Source organism: Rhinatrema bivittatum, chromosome 7 (assembly GCF_901001135.1).
Source record: "Rhinatrema bivittatum chromosome 7, aRhiBiv1.1, whole genome shotgun sequence".
Taxonomy (NCBI): domain Eukaryota; kingdom Metazoa; phylum Chordata; class Amphibia; order Gymnophiona; family Rhinatrematidae; genus Rhinatrema; species Rhinatrema bivittatum.
The window spans coordinates 141,756,816-141,778,085 of record NC_042621.1 but is presented as its reverse complement, the minus strand read 5'-3'; the positions used below and the strand labels follow the sequence as shown (position 1 = coordinate 141,778,085).

The 21,270-nt window shown below is 45.4% G+C and overlaps 1 protein-coding gene across 3 annotated transcripts in view; it reads left to right on the top strand.

Annotated features, from left to right (window-relative positions):
• PSAP (prosaposin) overlaps positions 1-21,270 on the top strand; it is a 198,167-nt gene that overhangs the window by 14,655 nt on the left and 162,242 nt on the right. For all 3 annotated transcript variants that reach the window (XM_029609276.1, XM_029609275.1, XM_029609274.1), the window contains exon 2: positions 16,488-16,621. In XM_029609276.1, the coding sequence (XP_029465136.1) occupies positions 16,488-16,621 (134 nt within the window). The remainder of the gene's footprint in view (positions 1-16,487; positions 16,622-21,270) is intronic.

The following is a 21,270-nucleotide window of genomic DNA, read 5'->3' as shown; positions in this document are numbered from 1 at the left end:
TCAAACTGGAAGATAGGAAACAGTAGTATTAAATGGTCTGCTTTCACAGTGGCATGTCTCAGGTATCTGTATTTGGACCAGTGTTTTTTCATATTTTTATAAATGATCTGGAAATGGGTATGGCAAGTGAGGTGATCAGATTTGCAGATGACAAAATGATTCAGATATTTAAATCACAAGTGAATTGTGATAAATTATGGGAGGACCTTGCAAGCCTGGAAGATTGGCTATCCATATGGTAGATGAAATCTGTGGACAAATGCAAGGTAATGCATATAGGGAAAAATAACACATACTGTAGCTTCATGATGTTTCCATTTTAGGAGTTACCACCCAGGAAAAAGATCTGGGAGTCATAGTTGATATTACATTGAAATTGTCTGCTCAGTTTGTCAAAAAAGCAAACGGGAATTTTTAGGAAGGGAATAGCAAAACAGAGGATGTCATAATGCCTCTCCTGTCACTCAGTTGTTAGACCACACCTTGAATTCTGGTTGCCACATCTTAAACAAGATACTACAGAGAAGGGCCATCAGAATGATATAGGGTATAAAACGACTCCTCTGAGGAAAAGCTAGAGGTCAGGGCTGTTCAGCTTGGAGAAGATAGCTGAGGTGGGATATGATAAGTCTACAAAATCATGAAAGGACTTGAACAGGTAAATGTAAAACGGTTATTTACATTCTCAAATAATACAAGGACTAGGGGGCATTCCATGTAGTTAGCAAGTAACACATTTAAAACAAATTGGAGAATTTTCATTCAATGCACAATTAAGCTCTGGAATTCTTTGCCACAGGATGTGATTTAGGCAGCCAGTGTAGCTGGGTTTAAAAAAGGTTTGCATAATTTCCTGGAAAAGTCCATAAACTATTATTTAGGTGTTCTTATATACTGTCATCCAGAGTAAGTTTACAAAATCAGCATTCAAATTCTGGGTTGGTACAACAGCCCATCCATATTCTAGGTCATATTCATACATAATCTAGTTAAACATGTTAGCATACTACACATCATTTCCCCTCCCCTACACCTAGGCCACAATCCCCACTCCCCCACTGGTTCCAGTGAACATGTTCGCAGTCTTGGCATCACCATTGATAACCACCTTACCTTCAAGACAACACACTCAAAGCCTGTTATTTCAAATTTCACACTCAAAAATCAAACCCTTGCTACACCTCAGTGACTTTCGCACTATCTTACAAGCTTTCATTCTATCCAAAATAAACTACTGCAACGCCCTTCTCCTAGGTTTACCCAAAAGCACACTACAACCATTGCAATTACTTCAAAATGCTGCTGCACGGATACTCACCAACATACACAAAAAACGATCACATCACCCCGGTTCTAAAACACCTTCATTGGTTACCTGTTGCTGAAAGAATTACATACAAAACTCTCACTCTCATCCACAAAGCACTACACAACCAAAACATGCACTGGTTCACTGAGCACTTTACGTTTCATAGCTCAAACAGACCCATAAGGCAACAACACAGAGCAACTCTTCTCATCCCTTCCCCTAAGCAATTCAAACTCAGTTCCACTAGAGCTCGGGCATTATCCTTGGCGGGACCCGTCCTATGGAACAAGCTCCCACCCTTCCTGCGTCAGGAACCCTGGCCAAAGAAATTTTAGGCAGAACCTGAAAACTTCCCTTTTTAGACAAGCTTACTCATAACTACCTTCCCAACCCCCTCCCCCCATCCTTTTTTTTTTTTCCTCTAACATATACGACATTCTCACAGGACAAGCAGGATGGTAGTCCTCACATATGGGTGACATCACAGGATGGAGCCCAATCACGGAACACTTTTGTCAAAGTATCTAGAACATTGACTGGCCCCTACTGGGCATGCCCAGCATGGCACCAACCCTGCAGCCACCAGGGGTCCCCCTTCAGTCTTTTTTTCCGTGCTGCAGTAGCCTCGCGGTTTAGGAGCTCTGTGGAGATTCCTGACAGGAATTTTCCTCACGGCATTAATTAACATTAAAATTGCCCCACAGGGTTCCCTCTAACTTCTCTCTAGCCGTGGTACTCCAGTAAGTTTGTGGGGGTTTTTTTGACAGCTTTCAGTCTAGTTTGGCCCTTGCGGCCTACTGGCAGTCGTCCGTCCCGCGGCTCGATTTTCCCCCCCCCCCCCCCCCCCAAGGCCATGGTGTCAGGGTTCCGCCGGTGCCCGGACTGTACTCGCACCAGGTCTATCACAGACCCTCATGGTGTCTGTGTAATGTGTTTAGGCCGCGAGCACGATATCCTGACTTGCACCAAATGTGCCCTCGTGACACCCAAAGGTCGCAAGGCAAGGATGGAGAAGATGGGACTCCTCTTCTGTGCTCACACCCCGATGCCATCCATCGCATCGACTTCATCAGAACCGGCACCGTCTAAGTCGCACCAGCATCGACCACCGTCCAGTGACAGTCCGCCATCAATGTCTTCACGGCCATCGACTCCCGTTACTCCCCCTCAAGATCAAGGGGCTTGTAGGGAGAAACATCGGCATCGTAAGACTTGGACCGTCGAGGGAGCGAAATCATTGACCTCGCCACCATCGAAGAAGCCCCGTCCAGGAACGGCACCGACCATTCCTGTGACCGTGACATCGAGGCCACCCTCACCCGATCGGGGTTTGGGAGTCACGATTCCGCCTGTAAAGGTGGTCCCCTCCGCCTCCCTCTTCTGGATTGGAGCCGGGGCTGCTTGCTCCAGGTCTCTGGGAAGAACTGGACCAGCTGGTCCAGGAGGCCATCGACAAGGCGCTGCAATGGCTCCAGGTTCCTCCGGCACAGACAGTGGAACCGGTCACCGACCCGCTTGCACCGCTGCTATCCCGGATGGAGGTGCACATGACCGCCCTTCCACTGGTGATTCCTGGGTCTCCGATGGCTCAGGTGCGCTCCCCGTTGACAGCTTCATCGGGAGGAGAAACACCGTTCCGCATTCCTCCTTCGGGAGTATTGCCTCAGCCATCGATGCCACTTCGTCCCTCACCACCGATTCATTCATCGGGGGCAATATGCACATCGGCGCCATCAATGACACCGATGCCTTCCAGGCCATCCACGGTGCCCCCAGTGATTCCTTTGATTTTTTTTCTCGGAGCCTCAGCCGGGGCCTTCGGGTATCCAACCCCCTTCTCGTCCTACAGGTCAGTCTGCTGATCCTTATGACACCTGGGGTGATGATACTTCCTCAGACACCGATGACTTACCTTCACCTCCCTCTCCTACTGAAAGTAGAAAGCGTTCTCCTCCAGAGGACCTTTCTTTCATTAATTTTGTGAAGGAAATGTCTGACTTGGTCCCTTTTTGGCTTCAGACTGAGCAGGATGATAGGCACCAGATGATGGAGCTCCTCAATTCCTGGATGCCCCTAAAGTGATCACTTCTATCCCATTCATCAAGTTCTTCTTGACCTCCTCAAAAAGAACTGGCCCCAGTCCATAGAAAAGCTGACACAACCTATTTAGTACAGTCAGCCCTCGGCTTTCAAAATTTTCAGCTCGACCACCACTCAGTTGTGGTAGAATTGGCTCAAAAAGGACGAAGCCTCTCATCTACCCCTCCTGTTAAGGAACACAAGTTCCTAGACAATATTGGTCAATGAGTGTTCCACGGGGCCATGCTCATTTCCAGAATTGCTGCTTACCAGCTGTTTATGACCCAATACAATAGGGTCATCTTCAAACAGATACAGGACTTCTCTGAAACCCTGCCTAACCAATTCCAAGAACAGCTTCAAATCCTTGTCAACAAGGGGTTTGAGGCAGGAAAGCATGAGATAAGAACAGCTTATGATATCTTCGACACCTCTACTAGAGTGTCTGCAGCTGCCATTTCGGCAAGATGATGGGCTTGGCTCAAATCTTCTGACCTTCGCCCAGAAGTACAAGACAGGCTATCTGACCTACCATGTGTAGGAGACAATCTGTTCGGTAAACAGATCCAGCAAATAGTGGCTGAGTTAAAGGACCATCATGAGACCCTTAAACAGCTCTCATCGATCCCTTCCGACTTCCCCTCCATACAGCCCTTCAGGAAGGACTCTAAGAAGTCATTCTTCCGTCCAAGGAAGTAGTATCCTCCACCAGCAGGGTCCCGAACTACGAGGCCTTTTCAAAAACCTCAGCCTCGCCAGGCCTGAAAGCAAAAGCCACAAGCAGCTCCCCAGCTGGGGCCTGCTTCAGGTTTTTGACTTTCACTTGGAGAGCAGCAGCCTGATTCCTCTGCCAAGCATACCAATGGGAGGTCAATTGTGCCACTTTCACAGCATGTGGTAATCAATCACAACCGACAAATGGGTGCTAGCAATCATTGCTCAGGGTTACCACCTAAACTTTCTTGCTCTTCCACCGGACTCACCACCTCTGCAAGCATGGAGAGTATCCGACCACTCTGTCCTTCTGGAGCAGGAAGTTTCCCTTCTCCAGTTAAGAGCAATAGAACCCATCCCACTCTCGCAGCAAGGCCTAGGGTTCTATTCCCGGTACTTTTTGATCCCCAAAAAATCCGGGGGAGTTCGTCCAATTCTGGACCTACGTGCTCTCAACAAGTTCCTCCAGCGGGAAAAGTTCAAGATGGTAACCTTGGGCTCACTTCTACCTTTTTTTTTTTTTTTTCCAAGAGGAGACTGGCTCTGCTCTCTGGACCTTCAGGACGCATACTCACACACACATTGCGATAACTCCAGCTCATCGCAAGTACCTCAGGTTTTTTTAGTAGGCCCAAAGCACTATCAATACCTCATGCTTCCGTTCGGCCTAGCATCGGCATCACGAGTCTTTACCAAATGTCTCGTAGTTGTCGTAGCTTTTCTCAGGAAAGAAGGTGCTCACATCTACCCCTATCTGGACAACTGGCTAATCAGGGCTCCAACCCAGCAATCCGCTTGGTTGTCCCTCAATTTGACCCTACACACTCTAATTTCTCTAGGATTTCTCGTCCATTACGAAAAATCCTATTTAGTCCCATCTCAAACCTTGTTGTTCATTGGGGCAGACTTGGACGCATTGCAGGCAAAAGCCTTTCTACCTCAACAACTAGCGCTAACCCTCGTGTCTTTCGCTCAGCATACAGCAACAGCTCGCTAATTCCTCGTCCTTCTAGGACACATGGCATCCTCAGTCCATGTCACACCAATGGCCCTCCTGGCCATGAGGCTCATGCATTGGACTCTAAGGTCACAATGGATTCAAGCTGTTCAGCCTCTGTCGAGCATTGTCCACATCACTTACTCACTCCGTCTGTCTCTAGCCTGGTGGAAAGATCAGAACAATCTCCTCCAGGGATTGCCCTTTCAAGTGCTAGATCCTCAACTCATTCTCACCACAGACGCTTCCAACCTCGGGTAGGGAGCCCACGTGGACAATCTACAGACACAAGGGTCTTGGTCTCCAGGGGAAGCCAAACATCAAATAAACTTCCTAGAACTTCGAGCAATGCGATATGCTCTCAGGGCTTTTCAGGAACACCTATCAAATCATGTCATCCTGATTCAGACGGACAACCAGGTGGCCATGTGGTACATCAACAAGTAGGGAGGCACAGGCTCCTTCCTTCTGTGTAAGGAAGCTGCGCAGATTTGGGCGGAAGCGCTCTCCTACTAGATGTACCTCAGGGCAACCTACTTGCCGGGAGTGGACAATGTCTTGGCAGACAAACTGAGTCGTGTCTTTCAACCGCACGAGTGGTCTTTCAACCCCTCAGTAGCGAGCTTCATCTTGCAACAATGGGGTTATCCCCAGACAGACCTCTTTGCATCCCCTCAGAACCACAAAGTCGACAATTTCTGCTCCCTCATTCGGAGCGACCGCTCTCCACCCAGAGATGCATTCTCCCTCTCGTGGGCAACCGGTCTGCTCTATGCATTTCCTCCACTTCTCTTCTATTGAAGACTCATGAAACTACGTCAGGACAAGGGAACCATAATCCTGATAGCACCTCACTGGCCATGCCAAGTGTGGTTTCCCATACTTTATCTTATTTATTTTTAACTTTTATATACCAACATTCTTGCATCAAATGCAAATCATAGCGGTTTACAATGAAACAGAATAAGCAGGAAATATGAATTCCTTAGTCTAATACATTGAACATCCTATAACAAAACAATGGTTAACAAAGGCGAAAAGCTAAACAACTTTAATAAAGGTTAATTAACAAAGGAAACACAATTTTTTAAAAAGAAGCACAAAGGTTTGCACGAAGGGGTGCACAAAGGGGAGAGCCCCTTTGTCACGCCCCTTCGGCACGCGACGCCTGGTGGACCGGCGTCGTTTACCGGCTCGAACGCTGAGCGTGGTGATGTCATAGGGGGCGGATCTCATTCTCCCTGAGCTCTCTCTAATCTTCTTTGTTTCCTGGTGATTTTTCAATTTTCTTTTGTTTGTTTTTTCTCTCAGGGATTGTCCCTCAAGGTGCCCGATGCTGGTGGGCTGCCCCTCAGCTTTACTGCCTGGTGGACCGGCGTCGTTTACTTCAGGATCTTTCCATCCGCAGGCACATTCCCTTGGGAACGGACCCGCATCTGATCACTCAAAACGACGGATGCCTACGCCATCCCAATCTACAGGCCTGGTCACTGATGGCATGGATGTTGAAAGGTTAATCCTTCAACCACTTAACCTTTCAGATTCGGTTTCTCGTGTCCTGATTGCTTCATGGAAGCCTTCCACAAGAAAATCTTATTCCTATAAATGGAAAAGGTACTCATCATGGTGCACCTCGCAGTCCTTTGATCCCTTTTCCTGTTCAATCCCAAGGTTTTTGGACTATCTCTGACATTTGTCGGAGTCAGATCTAAAGACCTCTTTCATCAGAATGCATGTCAGTGCGGTAGCCGCCTTCCATAAAGGTGTCGGATGTTCCTATATCTGTACAACCTCTCGTAACACGCTTTTTAAAGGGCTTGCTCCATATCAAGCCACCTTTATGTTCTCCGGCCCCTTCTTGGGACCTTAATCTGGTTCTTGGTCGGCTCATGAAACCACCATTCGAGCCTCTTCACTCCTGTGACCTGAAAAATCTCACATAGCCAAAAGGAAAATCACTTTCCATCACTTCAGCTCGCAGGGTTAGTGAGTTACAGGCCCTAGTTACCTATCAGCCTTACACCATACTCCTCCTGCAGGACCGGGCGGTACTCCGCACTCACCCTGTTTTTACCTAAGGTAGTTTCGGAGTTTCACATCAATCAATCATCATACTACCTACCTTCTTTCCCAGGCCCCATTCCAATCCAGGGGAACAGGCACTGCATACCCTTGACTGTAAATGAGCTCTAGCATCTTACCCAGACCGTACGGTTGCCCACAAGAAGAGCACTCAGTTATTCGTCTCTTTCCATCCCAGCAAATTAGGGCAAACTGTGGGTAACTAGACTCTCTTTCTCTCTCTCCTCCTGGTTGGCGGACTGCATATCTTTTTGCTATCAGCAAGCAGGCATTCCTTTTCAAGACCGTGTTAAATCACACTCTGTGAGGGCCATGGCGACTTCAGTAGCACACCTATGATCGGTGCTGCTTCCTGACATTTGCAGGGTTGCCACCTGGAGTTCTCTCCACACTTTTGCAGCCCACTATTGCTTGGACAAAGCCAGAAGACCAGATTCCATCTTCGGCCAGTCTGTCCTGTGTAACCTGTTTCCAACATGACGTACCAACACCCTGCGCCTGCCCGGTGGGGTTCAGGATGCCCCTACCAAATTCCACCCCAGTTGTTGTGCCTGTTGCACGCCGTTGGGTATTTATTTATTTATTTAAGGGTTTTTATATACCGCAGTACGTAAAGAAATACATCACCGCGGTTTACATTTAACAATAACTTAGCAACAGGCTTTACATTGACATTATTAATAGGTATTAAATAAACATTTGGTGCATGTTCAGACATCCTCAGCTCGGTACTCACCCATATGTGAGGACTACCATCCTGCTTGTCCTGTGAGAAAGCAAATGTTGCTTACCTGTAACAGGTGTTCTCACAGGACAGCAAGATGTTAGTCCTCACGAAACCCGCCCACCACCTCGCGGTGTTGGGTTCGTAACATTTTGTTTTTATTTTTCTGCACTGCCTGTAGCTTTCAAATAAGACTGAAGGGGGAACCCTGCTGGCTGCAGGGTTGATGCCATGCTGGGCATGCCCAGTAGGGGCCAGTCAAAGTTCTAGAAACTTTGACAAAAGTGTTCCGTGATTGGGCTCCATCCTGTGATGTCACCCATATGTGAGGACTAACATACTGCTGTCCTGTGAACACCTGTTATAGGTAAGCAACATTTGTTTTCTTACTTTATTTAACTATATTTTATTAACTTTGCTTTGATCCCACAGTTATTGTAAATTGTTTAGCCTAATTTTGCAGTTCGTCTCAGTTGTTTTGTCCCCTTGTTTCTTATTGTTCAATTTTACTCGCATTGTTCTCTGTAAAGCTCGTTTAGCTGCTTTTTGTTTACTGTGAACCGATGAGATGTTCCCAATGTTCATCGGTATACAAGATTCTAAATAAATAAATATATTCTAGGTCAACACATCAACATCAAGAACAAGTTAACTAGGGTGCTATGATGGTGGACTGTAAACCATAATTTCCATTTCATTACACTATCCTTCATGTAATGCTCAGTATGTTGTCTTGTTACACTTTACAATGCTCAATTTACTGACATCCATGATTTATGACAGTGACGTTATTAGCATATTCTTATTTTATGTTAAGAGCATATGCATTTCTGAAGAGCCATGTTTTCAGTTCATGTTTGAATAGTGACATAATGACTCTGGAAGAGTTCCACAAGTTGGGGCTTGCTATGGAAAACATGTGGTCTCTCTTATTTGTTAGGTGTGTACCTCGGTTTGTGGGCATCTTTAGAAGTCCTTTGTTTTGCAATCTTAGAGCTCTCTGTGGTATGTAGGATTGAAGTATTGCTCCTAATAAGCATGGGTTAATGTTGATATTAAAAATTAGTTAATATAGTGAATTCTGGATTGTACAGAAAACCAGTGCAGTGCAATCAGCAAGGGGGTTAAGTGGTCAGATTTCCTTGTTGGGAGTCTAGCTGAGGCATTTTGTAATAATTGTAGTGGTTTGGGTAGGCCTAGTAATAGGGAGTTTCAGTAATCTGTATTTGAAAATATTAGTGTTTGTAAGAGTGGAAGTCCCTGTATTAGTAATGGTTTCAGCTGATGTAATATTCTCAGCTTTGAGTATCCTGTTTTATTTGCGTATGCTTTTTCATTTTAAAGTTCTTATCAATCTGTATTCCTAGGTCTCGTACTTGATCTGAAGGTGTAATATTAAAACTTCCTAGGGCTAGAGTTGGTGATTTGATTATAATTTAATGTCTCTTTAACCATCACATTTTGTGTTTTGTTTTTGTTTTGTTTAGTTTCAACTGAGATTCTTGCCTTCATGTATGTTGACAGTCAATGCAGTATTTTCAGATTATTTCATGTAGAATTGCATGTCGTCCTCATACAGGAAGAAGTTGGTTCCTAGTTCTGCTAGCAATGTGTACATAGAGGTAGCATGTAAGTGTTGAATAGTGTAGCAGAGAGTGCTGAACCCTGTATCAATTTGTGAAGGTATCAGATTGTCCAGTTTGACGTGTAATGACCTATCACATCTTAAGAAGAAAGAACCAGTTGATAAATTGGAATAGAAAGAAATGTTTCCTCAACTGATGACATAGGATGTAGTCTGGTGTCAAAGGCTGCTGTTAGATCGATTTAGCACCAGGATATAGGATTCATTGTTGTCAAACCCCTGTAGTACAGGGTTGGTCAAGGAAATAAGAGAGGTTTCTGTTAAGCAATCTTATCTGAATCAGAGTTGTTTTGGGTATAGAATATTGTCTTCTAGGTAGCTTACTAATTGTGATTAAAACTGCTTTTTCTAGTATCTTAGCAATGAAAGCCAGGTTGGATATTGGTTGATAATTAAGGAATAGCTTCTTGTTGCCAGCATCAGTGGCATGGGACTTATTGGGTACTTGACAGGTGCTTGTGACTTGGATTGGCCACTGTTGGAGACAGGATATTGGGCTTGATGGACCCTTGGTCTGATCCAGTATGACATAGCTTATGTTCTTATGACCAGGATATTACAGTTCATTCCAGGCTCTCAAGTCTTTTTTTTTTTTTCCTAAGCATGGCCAATGTGACTGTTTTAGTTTTGAGTTTAAAAAGATCCCTAAAGTTAGTAACCCAAATCTCTTTAAGTGGCCCCCCCCCCCCCCCCCATCAACCATAAATTTCTCACTGAGGGAAGTAACTTGAATTTGGTATAGTTAGTGGTGGTAGCCTGGCAAAGACCCAAATTCCTTCAGGAGCTGTAAAAGGCAAGTCACAGAGCTATCTAAGACTAGAAAAGCTAGTCCTGGGGAAATGCTGTGGTACTGTGGAGCATAGAATTCCCTCCCCCCCCCCCCCCCCCAAAACACATAGAATTGCCAAATTATATGCAGGAAATGGCAGCAGAGACACCGGCATGCCGTGAAGATAAAGGCCCCTGCTCAGGACGCACTCTACTCGCAGCAAAGATAAAGGTGTGTGTGGCGGTGTTATGAGGGGGTGAGAGACAGTAGGGGGGTGAGCAGGAGAGTGAGACACCAGGGGGGTGTTTTGAGGAGAGCCTATATGAGGAGATTATAAAAGTGTGTATTTGAGAGAGAGATTGGGAGGTGGTGTGTATGTGAGGGTGCTAGCCTGTGTGAAGGAGTGTGTGAGAGACATAGGCAGCCTGTGAAAGTGTGTGTGCAAGAGAGGGAGCCTGTATGAGGGTGTGTGCATGTGTATAAGAGCGTGAGGGACAGTACTGAGAATGGGGTCAAACTCTTGAGAGTGGAAGGGGTTGAGCCTAGAGGGGGAGGGGAGAGATACTGACAGGAGGAGGAGTTGGGGCCTGAGAGGGCAAAGTGGCCAGGGGAGTAGGGAGAGCGAGTGGAAGGGACACTCTTACAGTGAATTTCTAGGGAAATTTTGCTCAAAATATTTAAAAATCTGCATCTTTAATAACTTTTTTCTCAATTTAAAATGTAATTACTTAACACAATTTACATGACAGTCTTTATTTTGACCAATATAAAGTTTGCATAATTAAGTTTTTGTGCACAGAATTCCCCCCAGGAGTAAAAATCAAAATGTAGTCATCTGCTTGAGATTTTATGAACTACAGTCAACCTTTTTTTTTTTTTTTCCTCCCAATTCTCCACACTGTCACAGATAGCTTGTGCAAGTTGCTCAATTGCCAAATCCCCCATTCAAAACTGCCCCTCCCCTTTCCCGTGCTACACCCAACTTCTACCTTCTTCCTTTACAATAAACAAACACACAAAAATATAGAAAGAAAACAACCAGGAAATCAGCAATAGAATGCCTACATAGGGTCCACTGATAGCACTCTGAACTACTCAGTAGATTGGAAACTTTGGGCCCAATATTGAAAGTGCTTTTAGCACTAGATAGCTGGATAAGTCCTGCTTATCTGGCTTAGTGGTAGCCGCTGAATATCCTTCCAGGAAATGTTCCTTTCCAGTCCTGCAGAGGATGACACATTCCGTGTACAGCCCAAGTGATCAGCCAAAAAAGACTTGCAAACAGAGCAAGAAAAGGTAAAAATAGTGACATATGTAAAAAGAGGGGAGGCAGAATTGCAGCACTAACTGCCAGCTTCCTCCTCTCCTCCTGCAACCATCCTAAACCTGGTACAGAATGTTCATTAGTCCTTAACATAAGATCCAGACTATTGTAAAAAGTAAATGTTCAACAAGGCACATATAAACTAGGTTACAAAGGAAATGCAAACACCCTCTTATAAATGCCAGAAAATACCACACTCTTCTGTCACTTGTGGTCCCGATTTGAATCTGCGAACTGCTTTACTTTTTTTTTTTTTTTTTTTTACAGTTGTAAATGCATTAGCACCTTCCTATGAGATGCTGAGCCTGGCCGGGGATAGAGCAGGGCTTAAGTGATCTTCAGGTCCCACAACACACTCTTCATAATAGCAAACACCTGCTTCTTGCACTGAAACTTGAATAATCAGGATCCTGGCGTTCTGATGCTTAAGCTCCCCAGCCCTGTGAATTGCCTCCATTATTTTAGCTTTGTTGGAGAAGTTTATATTTGGAGAACTATCACTTTTGTATGCCTGCCCTCTCCCTGACCAGACACCTGCCATTCTCTATGCTCAATCAGTTTGTAGGTCCGTGGGATCTGCTGCAGCACCGAGGAGGTCAGGAAACAGACCCTTCAACTTTCTCTGGGAGGTGAAGACTCCTGAGATTTTTTTCTGACTTGTTCTCTTAAATCAGCTGGTTGTCGCACCCCCCCCCCCCCCCCCCCCCAACCTCCCGATGAGCCTCAGTCAGACATTTCCAGCTCCTCCATGGTTTTGACTCTAAGCAGATGTTTTTACCCACAGTGGAGACGAGGTGTGCAACCTTTTAACAACTGCCTTCACCAGTGTGTCCATTGTGGTATGTATTCTGCTGGCCAGTTTATCCATTACCCACCCCCTCTCCCAGGTAACATTGATCAGGGGTGCTGCCTTCTTCATCTGAGGCTTGTGTATATGCCCCAGGATGGAATCTTGTCTGACTGGTTTTTTTTTTTCTCCCTGCTTGGGCTGACTTCCTCATCTGCCCACATTTCAGGCACGGATTGTTCATTAGCCTCTTTAGACATAAGCAAAGCAATTAGGAACTATGAAATAACCCAATTAAAAGGATAAATGAAAGGTGGCTGCAGGAGCTCAGGGAATTGCATCTGTTCTGTTGAAAGTATCACTAGTGCCCCTACAATATAATTTATGCCTTGGTATCTGTCCTTTTGGTTATCCTTCTTCCACCACACCACTGAAATGCCTGTGTTGATATCCTTGTATGCCATACAATCTATTCAAACGTTTAGCATTTGCTTAAGATTTTTAAAGTTGTGTGTGTGTTTTTTTTTTGGTTTTTTTTTTTTTTTAATTTCTACTTGTTTCTCTTTGTATTCACAACCTGTTTGTTAGCAAATGATGCAGGTAATTTAGTCATTTACATCTTGGTGCTCTTTGTCTACATCCATCTGGGCTACTTCAGAACATGGCCTCTATACTGGGATATTCTGACTTCCCTATTTTTCAAGTATCTTGGGAAGATGCATCCCATTGAACCATTTGCTCCTGAGCCACTGTCTGCTTTCCCCCTTGGTCTATAAAAGCTGCTTTTATCTCCTTTTTAAATGCCTGATACTACTCTGGTTAAGGTGGAGCCCATCCATCTGAATAGACAGACTTCTCCTTCCCTACAATGTTCCCCAGTTCCTAACTAATTCCTAAAATTCTCTTCCCTGTACTATTATGCCATCCATGCATCGAGAATCTGGAGCTCAGCCTCTGGGGTCCTGCATGTATAACAGCATTTCTGGGAATGCAATTCTACAGGTTCTGGATTTCAGTTTCCTACTTAAGAGCCTAAATTTATCCTCCAGAACCTCCCTCCTTGTACCTTCCTATATCATTGGTACGCATATGTACCATGACAGCTGGCTCCTCAGCACTCTCTCTAAAATCTTATCTAGGAGGCATGTAAGGTCTGCTACTTTTCACATCAGACAAGTTACCAAGCAATCTTCATGCCAGTCGGCCACCCAGCTATCTACATTCCTAATGACTGAATCGCCCACTATAAACAGTCCTAACAATTTCCTCCTGGGTATGCTGCTCTGGAGAGACATCCTCTGTGTGAGAATAAAGCATCACCTGAAGGGTGGGTCCCAGCTACAGGATCAGTTCTTGTCACATAAAGGTCTCCTTCCAGGTGACCTTGCTTCTTCAAAGCAGCGTAAGGACTGCTTTACTGGAGTTGGGACCACTCTGTCCCCGAAAGTTGTGATGTGGGATGGACCATGTGCTCCAGAGCATGAGAGCTCTAGAAGCTATTTAATCATCTCACCAACCCAGTATAAGCAAGTTTAGGGGTGCAGGGACCTGTCTGCTACAGGACACTTCCAATTGCCCTCCCACCTTACTTGCAATCCTAAGTCAGAAAAAGACAATATGTATTCTCCTCAGAAACAGACTCTAATTTCAGATTCGGCAGGGTTCAGCATTTAGAAAATAATTCCGGTCTCTAACATCCTGGCCATTAAGCATCAGTTTTCTCTAAAAGTTCTGTACCATGGGTGGTTACAAACATGCCATAAACCTTAGCCTGCTTATTATATTAATACTTATGGCTAACTTACCCTTGGTCCTGCGTCAGGCGATACCTCTCTGTTCACCTCTGAAGCAGATGCTGGCTGGAGGTCTAGAGAATGTGGGCAGAAGAGAAGCTTCCTGGGCATGGTACTGGCAGAGCAGGCAGGCGGTCATGGAAAAAATCTTGCTTCTGGCTTTTACACATTCTAGACTATCTGGGTTTGCTCTCGCCCTTCATTGTCCCAGACTCTTGGCATCCGAGCTGGGTGTCGTCTCCTACCCCGGTTTCTTGGCCACACCTAGCTTTCTCCTTCCTCAGTAGCAGAGATGCTGGTCTGCTTCAGGTTCCCCCCCTCTTTTTTTTTTTTTTTTTTTTCTCCTTTCTGGAGTCCCTTCTCTGATTTCAGGGCTCTTTTTTTTTTCAGGATTCCTCATCAGAGTTCATGTCCCCAGGGGGGTCTTTCGCTTTTTTGGGTTTTTGCTGCTTTTTGCCCCCTGCCTTTTACTTTCCATCTGATAAATATGCATAAGCTAATCTATATTCACGTGGAGGGTCTTTTGCTGTATTGCAGGTCTTTCCCCTGCCCCATTTCCTCAAGGGGGGGGGGGCTACCACATTGTGGGTCTTCTACCCCCTCCCCATTTCTTTGGGGGGAGAACTGCCATGTCTGTATACCAAGCTGTTATGCCAAGAGTGTTTGTTTTTTCTCTGATTGCCCCCCTTCTCTCTTCCAAGGGTGGGAGGGTCATTGTGACCTCTGGACTCTGCTTTGGCTCATCCATAACTCCTGCTTATGAGTTTCTCTCTTAATTTAGACAGACATTTGCAAAGAGGTACATCTTGATAAGATATCCTTCACTGTCTCAGGGCAAGGCCTCTTGTTTCCACTGAGACAATGCTTAAGGTTGACCTGGGCAAAAGTTCTTTCACTCGCTGTGACAATGTCTGGGGCTTGTCCGTACCATGGCCTGTATACTACTTTAGCTATTATGATTCATTTTTGTTGATTGAGTGGTAAAACATATCTTAAGCGCCATGCCATTCTTTATGATGCTTATAGCCAGGGAGACAAGAACACTTAGATTTTTATAGAAAGCATAATCTTTTATTGAACAACATAAGTATTCCTGGGAGATGCTGATGCCATGTCTCTGACAACCTGTCCACCAGCATCTCATCGTACACCGGAAGTGATCCTTCTTTTGTAGATAACATATAATATTGTGGAAGATTCTAGTGTGCGTGACTGCCCAAAGGATCGTTTACATGGGTTGTCATGTCAACTGCATGATAAGATCATCCCTAGCTACCCCTGATTAGTTTAGTTTTCCCAGGAAGTGGGGCCCATTTACCGTGACTCTCGAGACAGTCCTTTTGTTCTGTTAAAATCTTACTGGTCAAGATAATTAACACATCTGTGGCTGTGTTGATAAAAACTCCTGAGAATAGTGCCTGAAGCTTCTGCCTTTGGTTTCTTCTTTATGACCCAATGAATAGGCCTCACCTTTCTGGTGCCAGCTTGCCTTCCTGACCAGCTGAAGTTTGCAAGTCATTCTCAGCAAGTCACCTAGAGTTCATTCAGCCAAAGCAGGCTAAGAAAACCCAAGGATTCTGGGGGATTTTCTTTCTCCATGTTGGTTTTCTGTTCAGGCCTTCTAATCTTAGAACCTGGTGTAGGGAGTGATGAACATAAGAACCTGTCACATGAACTTAATATCACATGTGAAAACAGATGCACTGTTGTCATCAGAATACTTTTTGTAGGTAACTCATTTTTGATACATGGGAGCTGACTTTTTTTTTTTTTAAATCTCTCATTCTGTGTGTTTAACTTAACCGTGACTAATTTTGGTATTTAATGCTTAGTTGTGTTCTTACTATTGTGCATTTTTATCTTATTTATTTCAGTTATATGTAAGTTGCTCAGCAAATTGTTTATATGGTTTATGCTGCTATTTTAATCGGTTATTGATTTAATTATCACCTTATGCTGCTACTGTTTTGAATTATGTGTTTGAACCTATTGGATAAAATGGATTATACACATGAATATAAAGCGTAGTTTCAGCCTTTTGACTTAGTATTTGTAGTATTATGTCCTGAAATCACATATACACAAAGCAGGTATAGGCCAGCTGCTCTGCAGTTAAAGGTTTTATTTTTAGTACTGTTAGGAATATGTTGCCGTAGTTGTATCATCTGTGCTTTGCTCATGTCCATTAGATCAACATTTTAAGGAAGTGATGCATCTAAAGAATAGAAAGCAATAACTTTGTATGTATTTTATTGTATTGGCAGTTGTGGCACTTCCTCTGCTGGGAAAGGAGCAATGCGCAAAGGGTCCAAAGATTTGGTGTCAGAATATCCATACTGCATCACAGTGTGGGGCAGTGAAACACTGCTGGCAGACCGTCTGGAGCAAGCCCACTATAGTAAGTGGTTTGTGGGTGGGGTGTATGTGTGGGTTTTTTTTTCTTTTTTTTGTTAGATGTTTGCAGGCAATATAGCATCTGTGTGAATCCAGTGTCTACCTGTGCAGGCATTGATGTCTAAAGCATTTCAGTTCTATTTATCCTGAAAATACTTCCTCATTGCAGCTTAATGAGGACAGGAATATAATTGTAGGTTTCTTAATAGAGAGACCTCTGGAAAAAATGTAACCAAGAACATAAAATTTGAATGCATGGGTCAGAAAGCCTTTTCCAGTAAAGATATTGTTAATGTGCAATACTTGGCCCAGATAAGTTCCCCCCCCCCCCCTTTTTTTTTTTTTTATTTTATTGCTCAGCCACAAAAGAAAATGGATACAAAGTTTTGTACAGATGGCACTCTCACCTGCTAGGTTGAGTAAGATGTTCAGGGCTGTTTATCTCTGTTGGAAGGGGTGTGGCGCTAGAGGAACCTACCTTCACTTGTGGTGGGACTGTCTGCAAGTTGCCCAGCTGTGGGAAGTAGTTCTGTATTTTTATTTATACAGTTGGTCACCAAGGATCCCCTCTATATTCTTGACTGGTAAATGCTTACATCCTTTTTGAAATGTAATTAAATATGCTCACATGGATTTGAGTTCTTGGGAAAATTATAATAGGTTATTAATGTTTAGCCTGCCCACAGCTCAGTATTTATCAATCACTTTTTGGGGATCAATATTCAAAGCCATTTAGACTGATAACTCAGAAATTATCCATCTAAATGGTAAGTTTCTGAATACTGAGCCATTTATCTGGCTAGCTTTTAGCCAGGTAAGTCATTATCTAGCTAAAACTTAATCTTAACCAACACTAACAGACGTGCTCACATCACCCCCATCCTCCAAAACCTACACTGGCTGCCAATAAAATACAGAATTCTACATAAAGCACTCACTATAATCCACAAACAGCTCACACTAGACCTACAGACCCCTCTCAAACACCGCTCTTCGGAAAGACCTATCAGAGAGGCTTACAAAGGAACCCTCCAAGTCCCACCTACTAAATCTACCCTTCTAACATCCACCAAAGAACGTTCCTTCTCCACAGCAGGCCCAGTCCTTTGGAACAGACTACCGACTGACCTAAGACTGGAACCCTGCCTCCTCACCTTTCGAAGAAAACTTAAGACGTGGCTTTTCCTCCAAGCCTTCCCCTAACTCAAAAATGTTACGTCAGACTCAGCCCAAGGAATGGGATGTTTACTAATCTCTGAACCCTTAATATTTTATTTGTCATATATTGTTTATATGTAGTTAATTCCTCACTGTCTACTTCCTGGCTACTCATGTAACTTTGCTTGTTTCAGCCTTCTTGTTTGGTTACAATTGTTAAACCCCCTAGTTCCATGTAAACTGGCCTGATATGAATCCCATTCATGAAGTCTGGTATAGAAATATATTAAATAAATAAAACCTAGGTGAATAAGAGGCAATGGGTGGGGTGTTTCAGGAATAAGATAAGCTATCCATCTAATTGTCTGAATTTCACTTCTATCTGTCAGTTAGCCAGATACCTTTATACTAGCTAATGTTATCTAGCCTTGGAAGTCCAGATAAATTGCTAATTAACAGATATCTTCGAGAGCTGATAAGTAGTGCTATGTTACAAAAAAAAAAAAAAGGGGCCTAGGGCCTGATTCTCCTCTCCTTCCCCATCGATACTCCAAATTTCATTTGACTGTCAGGCCATGCACCCCCACACCCTAATCCCCTCCTATTTTTGAGAACATGTTTGTGCCTGTAGATTGGGCCCCCCCCCCCCCTGGTCTTTAAAATCCCTGCCAGATGGGGAGTTTCATTTTGGAGTTTGGCGTTAAAGAGCCAGACGTCTGTCCTGTTCACTTTTGGTTGTATCTGTTGTGGATGTGGGGACGGAGAAAATTTGTTAAAATTTGCATTTCCTCTTTCATCTGTGTTCAATCTAATAAATATTTCAAAAAAAAAAATAAAATCGCTGCCAGATGCAGGGTATGAACTTACCCACTCCTGGCCCTCCAACACTGCTTCTGTCGCAAGCGTTATTGGAGCAGATAAGTTCATATCCTGTTCCTGGTAAGGATTTTAATGATACGAGGGTAAACAATATGCCGTAAGATTAATTTTTACATTCCCTGTACATACCCGGATCAGTCCAGACAGTGGGTTATGTCCCCCTTCCAGCAGATGGGAGTCAGAGCAAAAAAACTGAGGACAGCCCCTTATAGGTTGGAGCACCCTCTGAGTCCCTTCAGTATTTTTCTCTGACTCCAGCAGATGGCAGGGGACACCTTCGGCTCCCCCAGCACTCTTCATTATTTTTTACATTGTTGAACTGGGTATGACTCTTCTTCTCCTGTCTGCTCTTGGAGGTAAGTGTTTTTATCTCCTGTATTTTCCTTTTTGCAGCAGTAGCTAGGGTGAATGTTGGTGGCTCCAACTTCTTCCCCCTGAGAAGCCGTTCATTCCTTGGGCCCTCCTGAGCAGAGAAGCGCCATTCCTCTGCATAGCTCGCTTGAGCCTGCTGCTGTGTAACTTCGGGAGAGCGATCTGCCCTCTCCCATGCCGCGCTCCGCGTGATGTTCAGCCTGCGGGGAGTCGGGCCGACTCTCCCGAGAAGGCATTGTTTGGACTGCCACCCCAGAGGGCTGTTCGTTTTTGCGCGCTTCTGCGAACCCGCCCTCGAGGCCAGCTCCCACCTGCGCTGCTGAAGGAGCGGTAGCCATCTTGGATTCGGAGCTGTCTGCTCTGGCGTCTCCTGATGTACCGGAGGACTCCGGTTCTCCCCTCCCCCTGCTGATTTTGATGCCGACAAGTCCTGCAAGGGGCAGCCTTCTGGGGTTCCTCCTGCCCCCCCCCCCCCCCCGGACCTTTTTCAGCGCAGTTTATTTTGCTTATGCACAATGCATATCTAGCAAGCTTCACAAGATCCAGCAGCTCCTCCTCTTCCCAAGATAACTAGGTTCCAGATGTCTTTACTGATCCCCTGCTTCCCCCCAGGGACAGGTACCGCAGGGGCTTCACAGCCTTCAGCCCCCCCCCCCCCCCGGGGCAGGCACCAGAGGGGGCTCCCGCCTGCCACGCCAGGTCCTTCTCGGGGGGGGGGGGGGGGGTCTCTCAGACACCCAATCCAGACCCCTTCCTTCTCCAACACATGGGCCCTGACTTGGATGACCCCATTCTGCTGCTGGAAGCAGATGACCCACGAGTTCTACAATGCTTTCAATGGGCTGTGGAATGAGTGGACCCACTCATTCCACAGGTTCTGGAGGAACTGGACATTGAAGCCCCACAGGAACCTGCAGGCCCTAATGAGATGGGGAGGAAGGGAGATCCTCTTTTGGTGGGCCTTTGTTCCCCCCCCCCCCCACGAACACTTTCCTTTTCATCAGACTCCAGTTATTGTCCAGAGAGTGGGATGTCCTGGATGGCACTTTCCATGTCGGACGAGCAATGGATAAGCTTTACCCACTTCCTGAGGATTCCTTAGATCTCAAGGTGCCCAGCGTTGATTCTTTGGTGTCTGGTCACAAAATGGACAACTATCCCGGTCACCGGGGGCACTGCGCTAAAGGACACCCAAGATCGTAAGCTTGACGTGTATCTGAAGATGATCTTCAAAGTCTCAGCCTTAGGAGTGCATGCGGCTGTCTGCAGCTCCCTCGTGCAACATGCAGGTCTTCATTGGATGCAACAATTACTTGGCACCCAAGAGCTTCTTCCGGATGAAGCACAGCAAGCGGATCAACTGGAGGCGGCTATGGCATATGGGGCAGATGCGCTCTCTGATCTCCGGGTCCTGGCCAGAACCATGGCCTCAGCCGTCTCCGCTCGTCGCCTACTTTGGCTCCGCAATTGGTCAGCAGATTCTTCTTCCAAAGCCAGACTCCGCTCTTTGCCATTTAAAGGGAAGTTGCTTTTTGGGGACGAATTGGACCAGCTCATCCAGTCTCTTGGAGAGAATAAGGTTCACAAGTTACCAGAAGACCGACCTCGGGGCTTTAGGACTTTCGGTTCCTCGCTTTGCCGATTCCGGGGACGACATCATTTTTGTCAGTCCAGACCAGTCCCACAGAGAAATACCTCCTCCTGGTCACAGTCCTGGTCTCATTCCTTTCAGGGTCGCAGGCAGTCCAGGGACAGCCCCTCCCAAGGGACCTCAAAAGTCCATGCAATGAAATCTTACTGGCCCACTCCAACCCCAGGATCGGTGGACGCCTGTCCCTTTTCTACGGGGAGTGGGTCAAGATCACATCAGACTAATGGATCTTGGATATCATAAAGCATGGCTACGTGTTAGAATTTGCTCGACGTCTGCGGGACGGGTTCGTCTTTTTTCCCCATGCGGTCTGAAGCAAAAGCACGCTGACCCGACTCCTGGACTTGGGGGCCATCATCCCAGTTCCCTTGTCGGAACTAGGGGCAGGCCACTATTCCATTTCTTTCGTGGTTCCCAAGAAGGAAGGAGACTTCCTATCCTCGACCTCAAGATGGTCAACAAGGCCCTCAGGATGGAAACCTTACGCTTCGTCATCGCAGCGGTTCACGAAGGAGAGCTTTTAGCTTCCCTAGACTTAAAGGAAGCTTATCTACATATTCCCATTCTCCAGTCTCATCAGTGCTTCCTTCGTT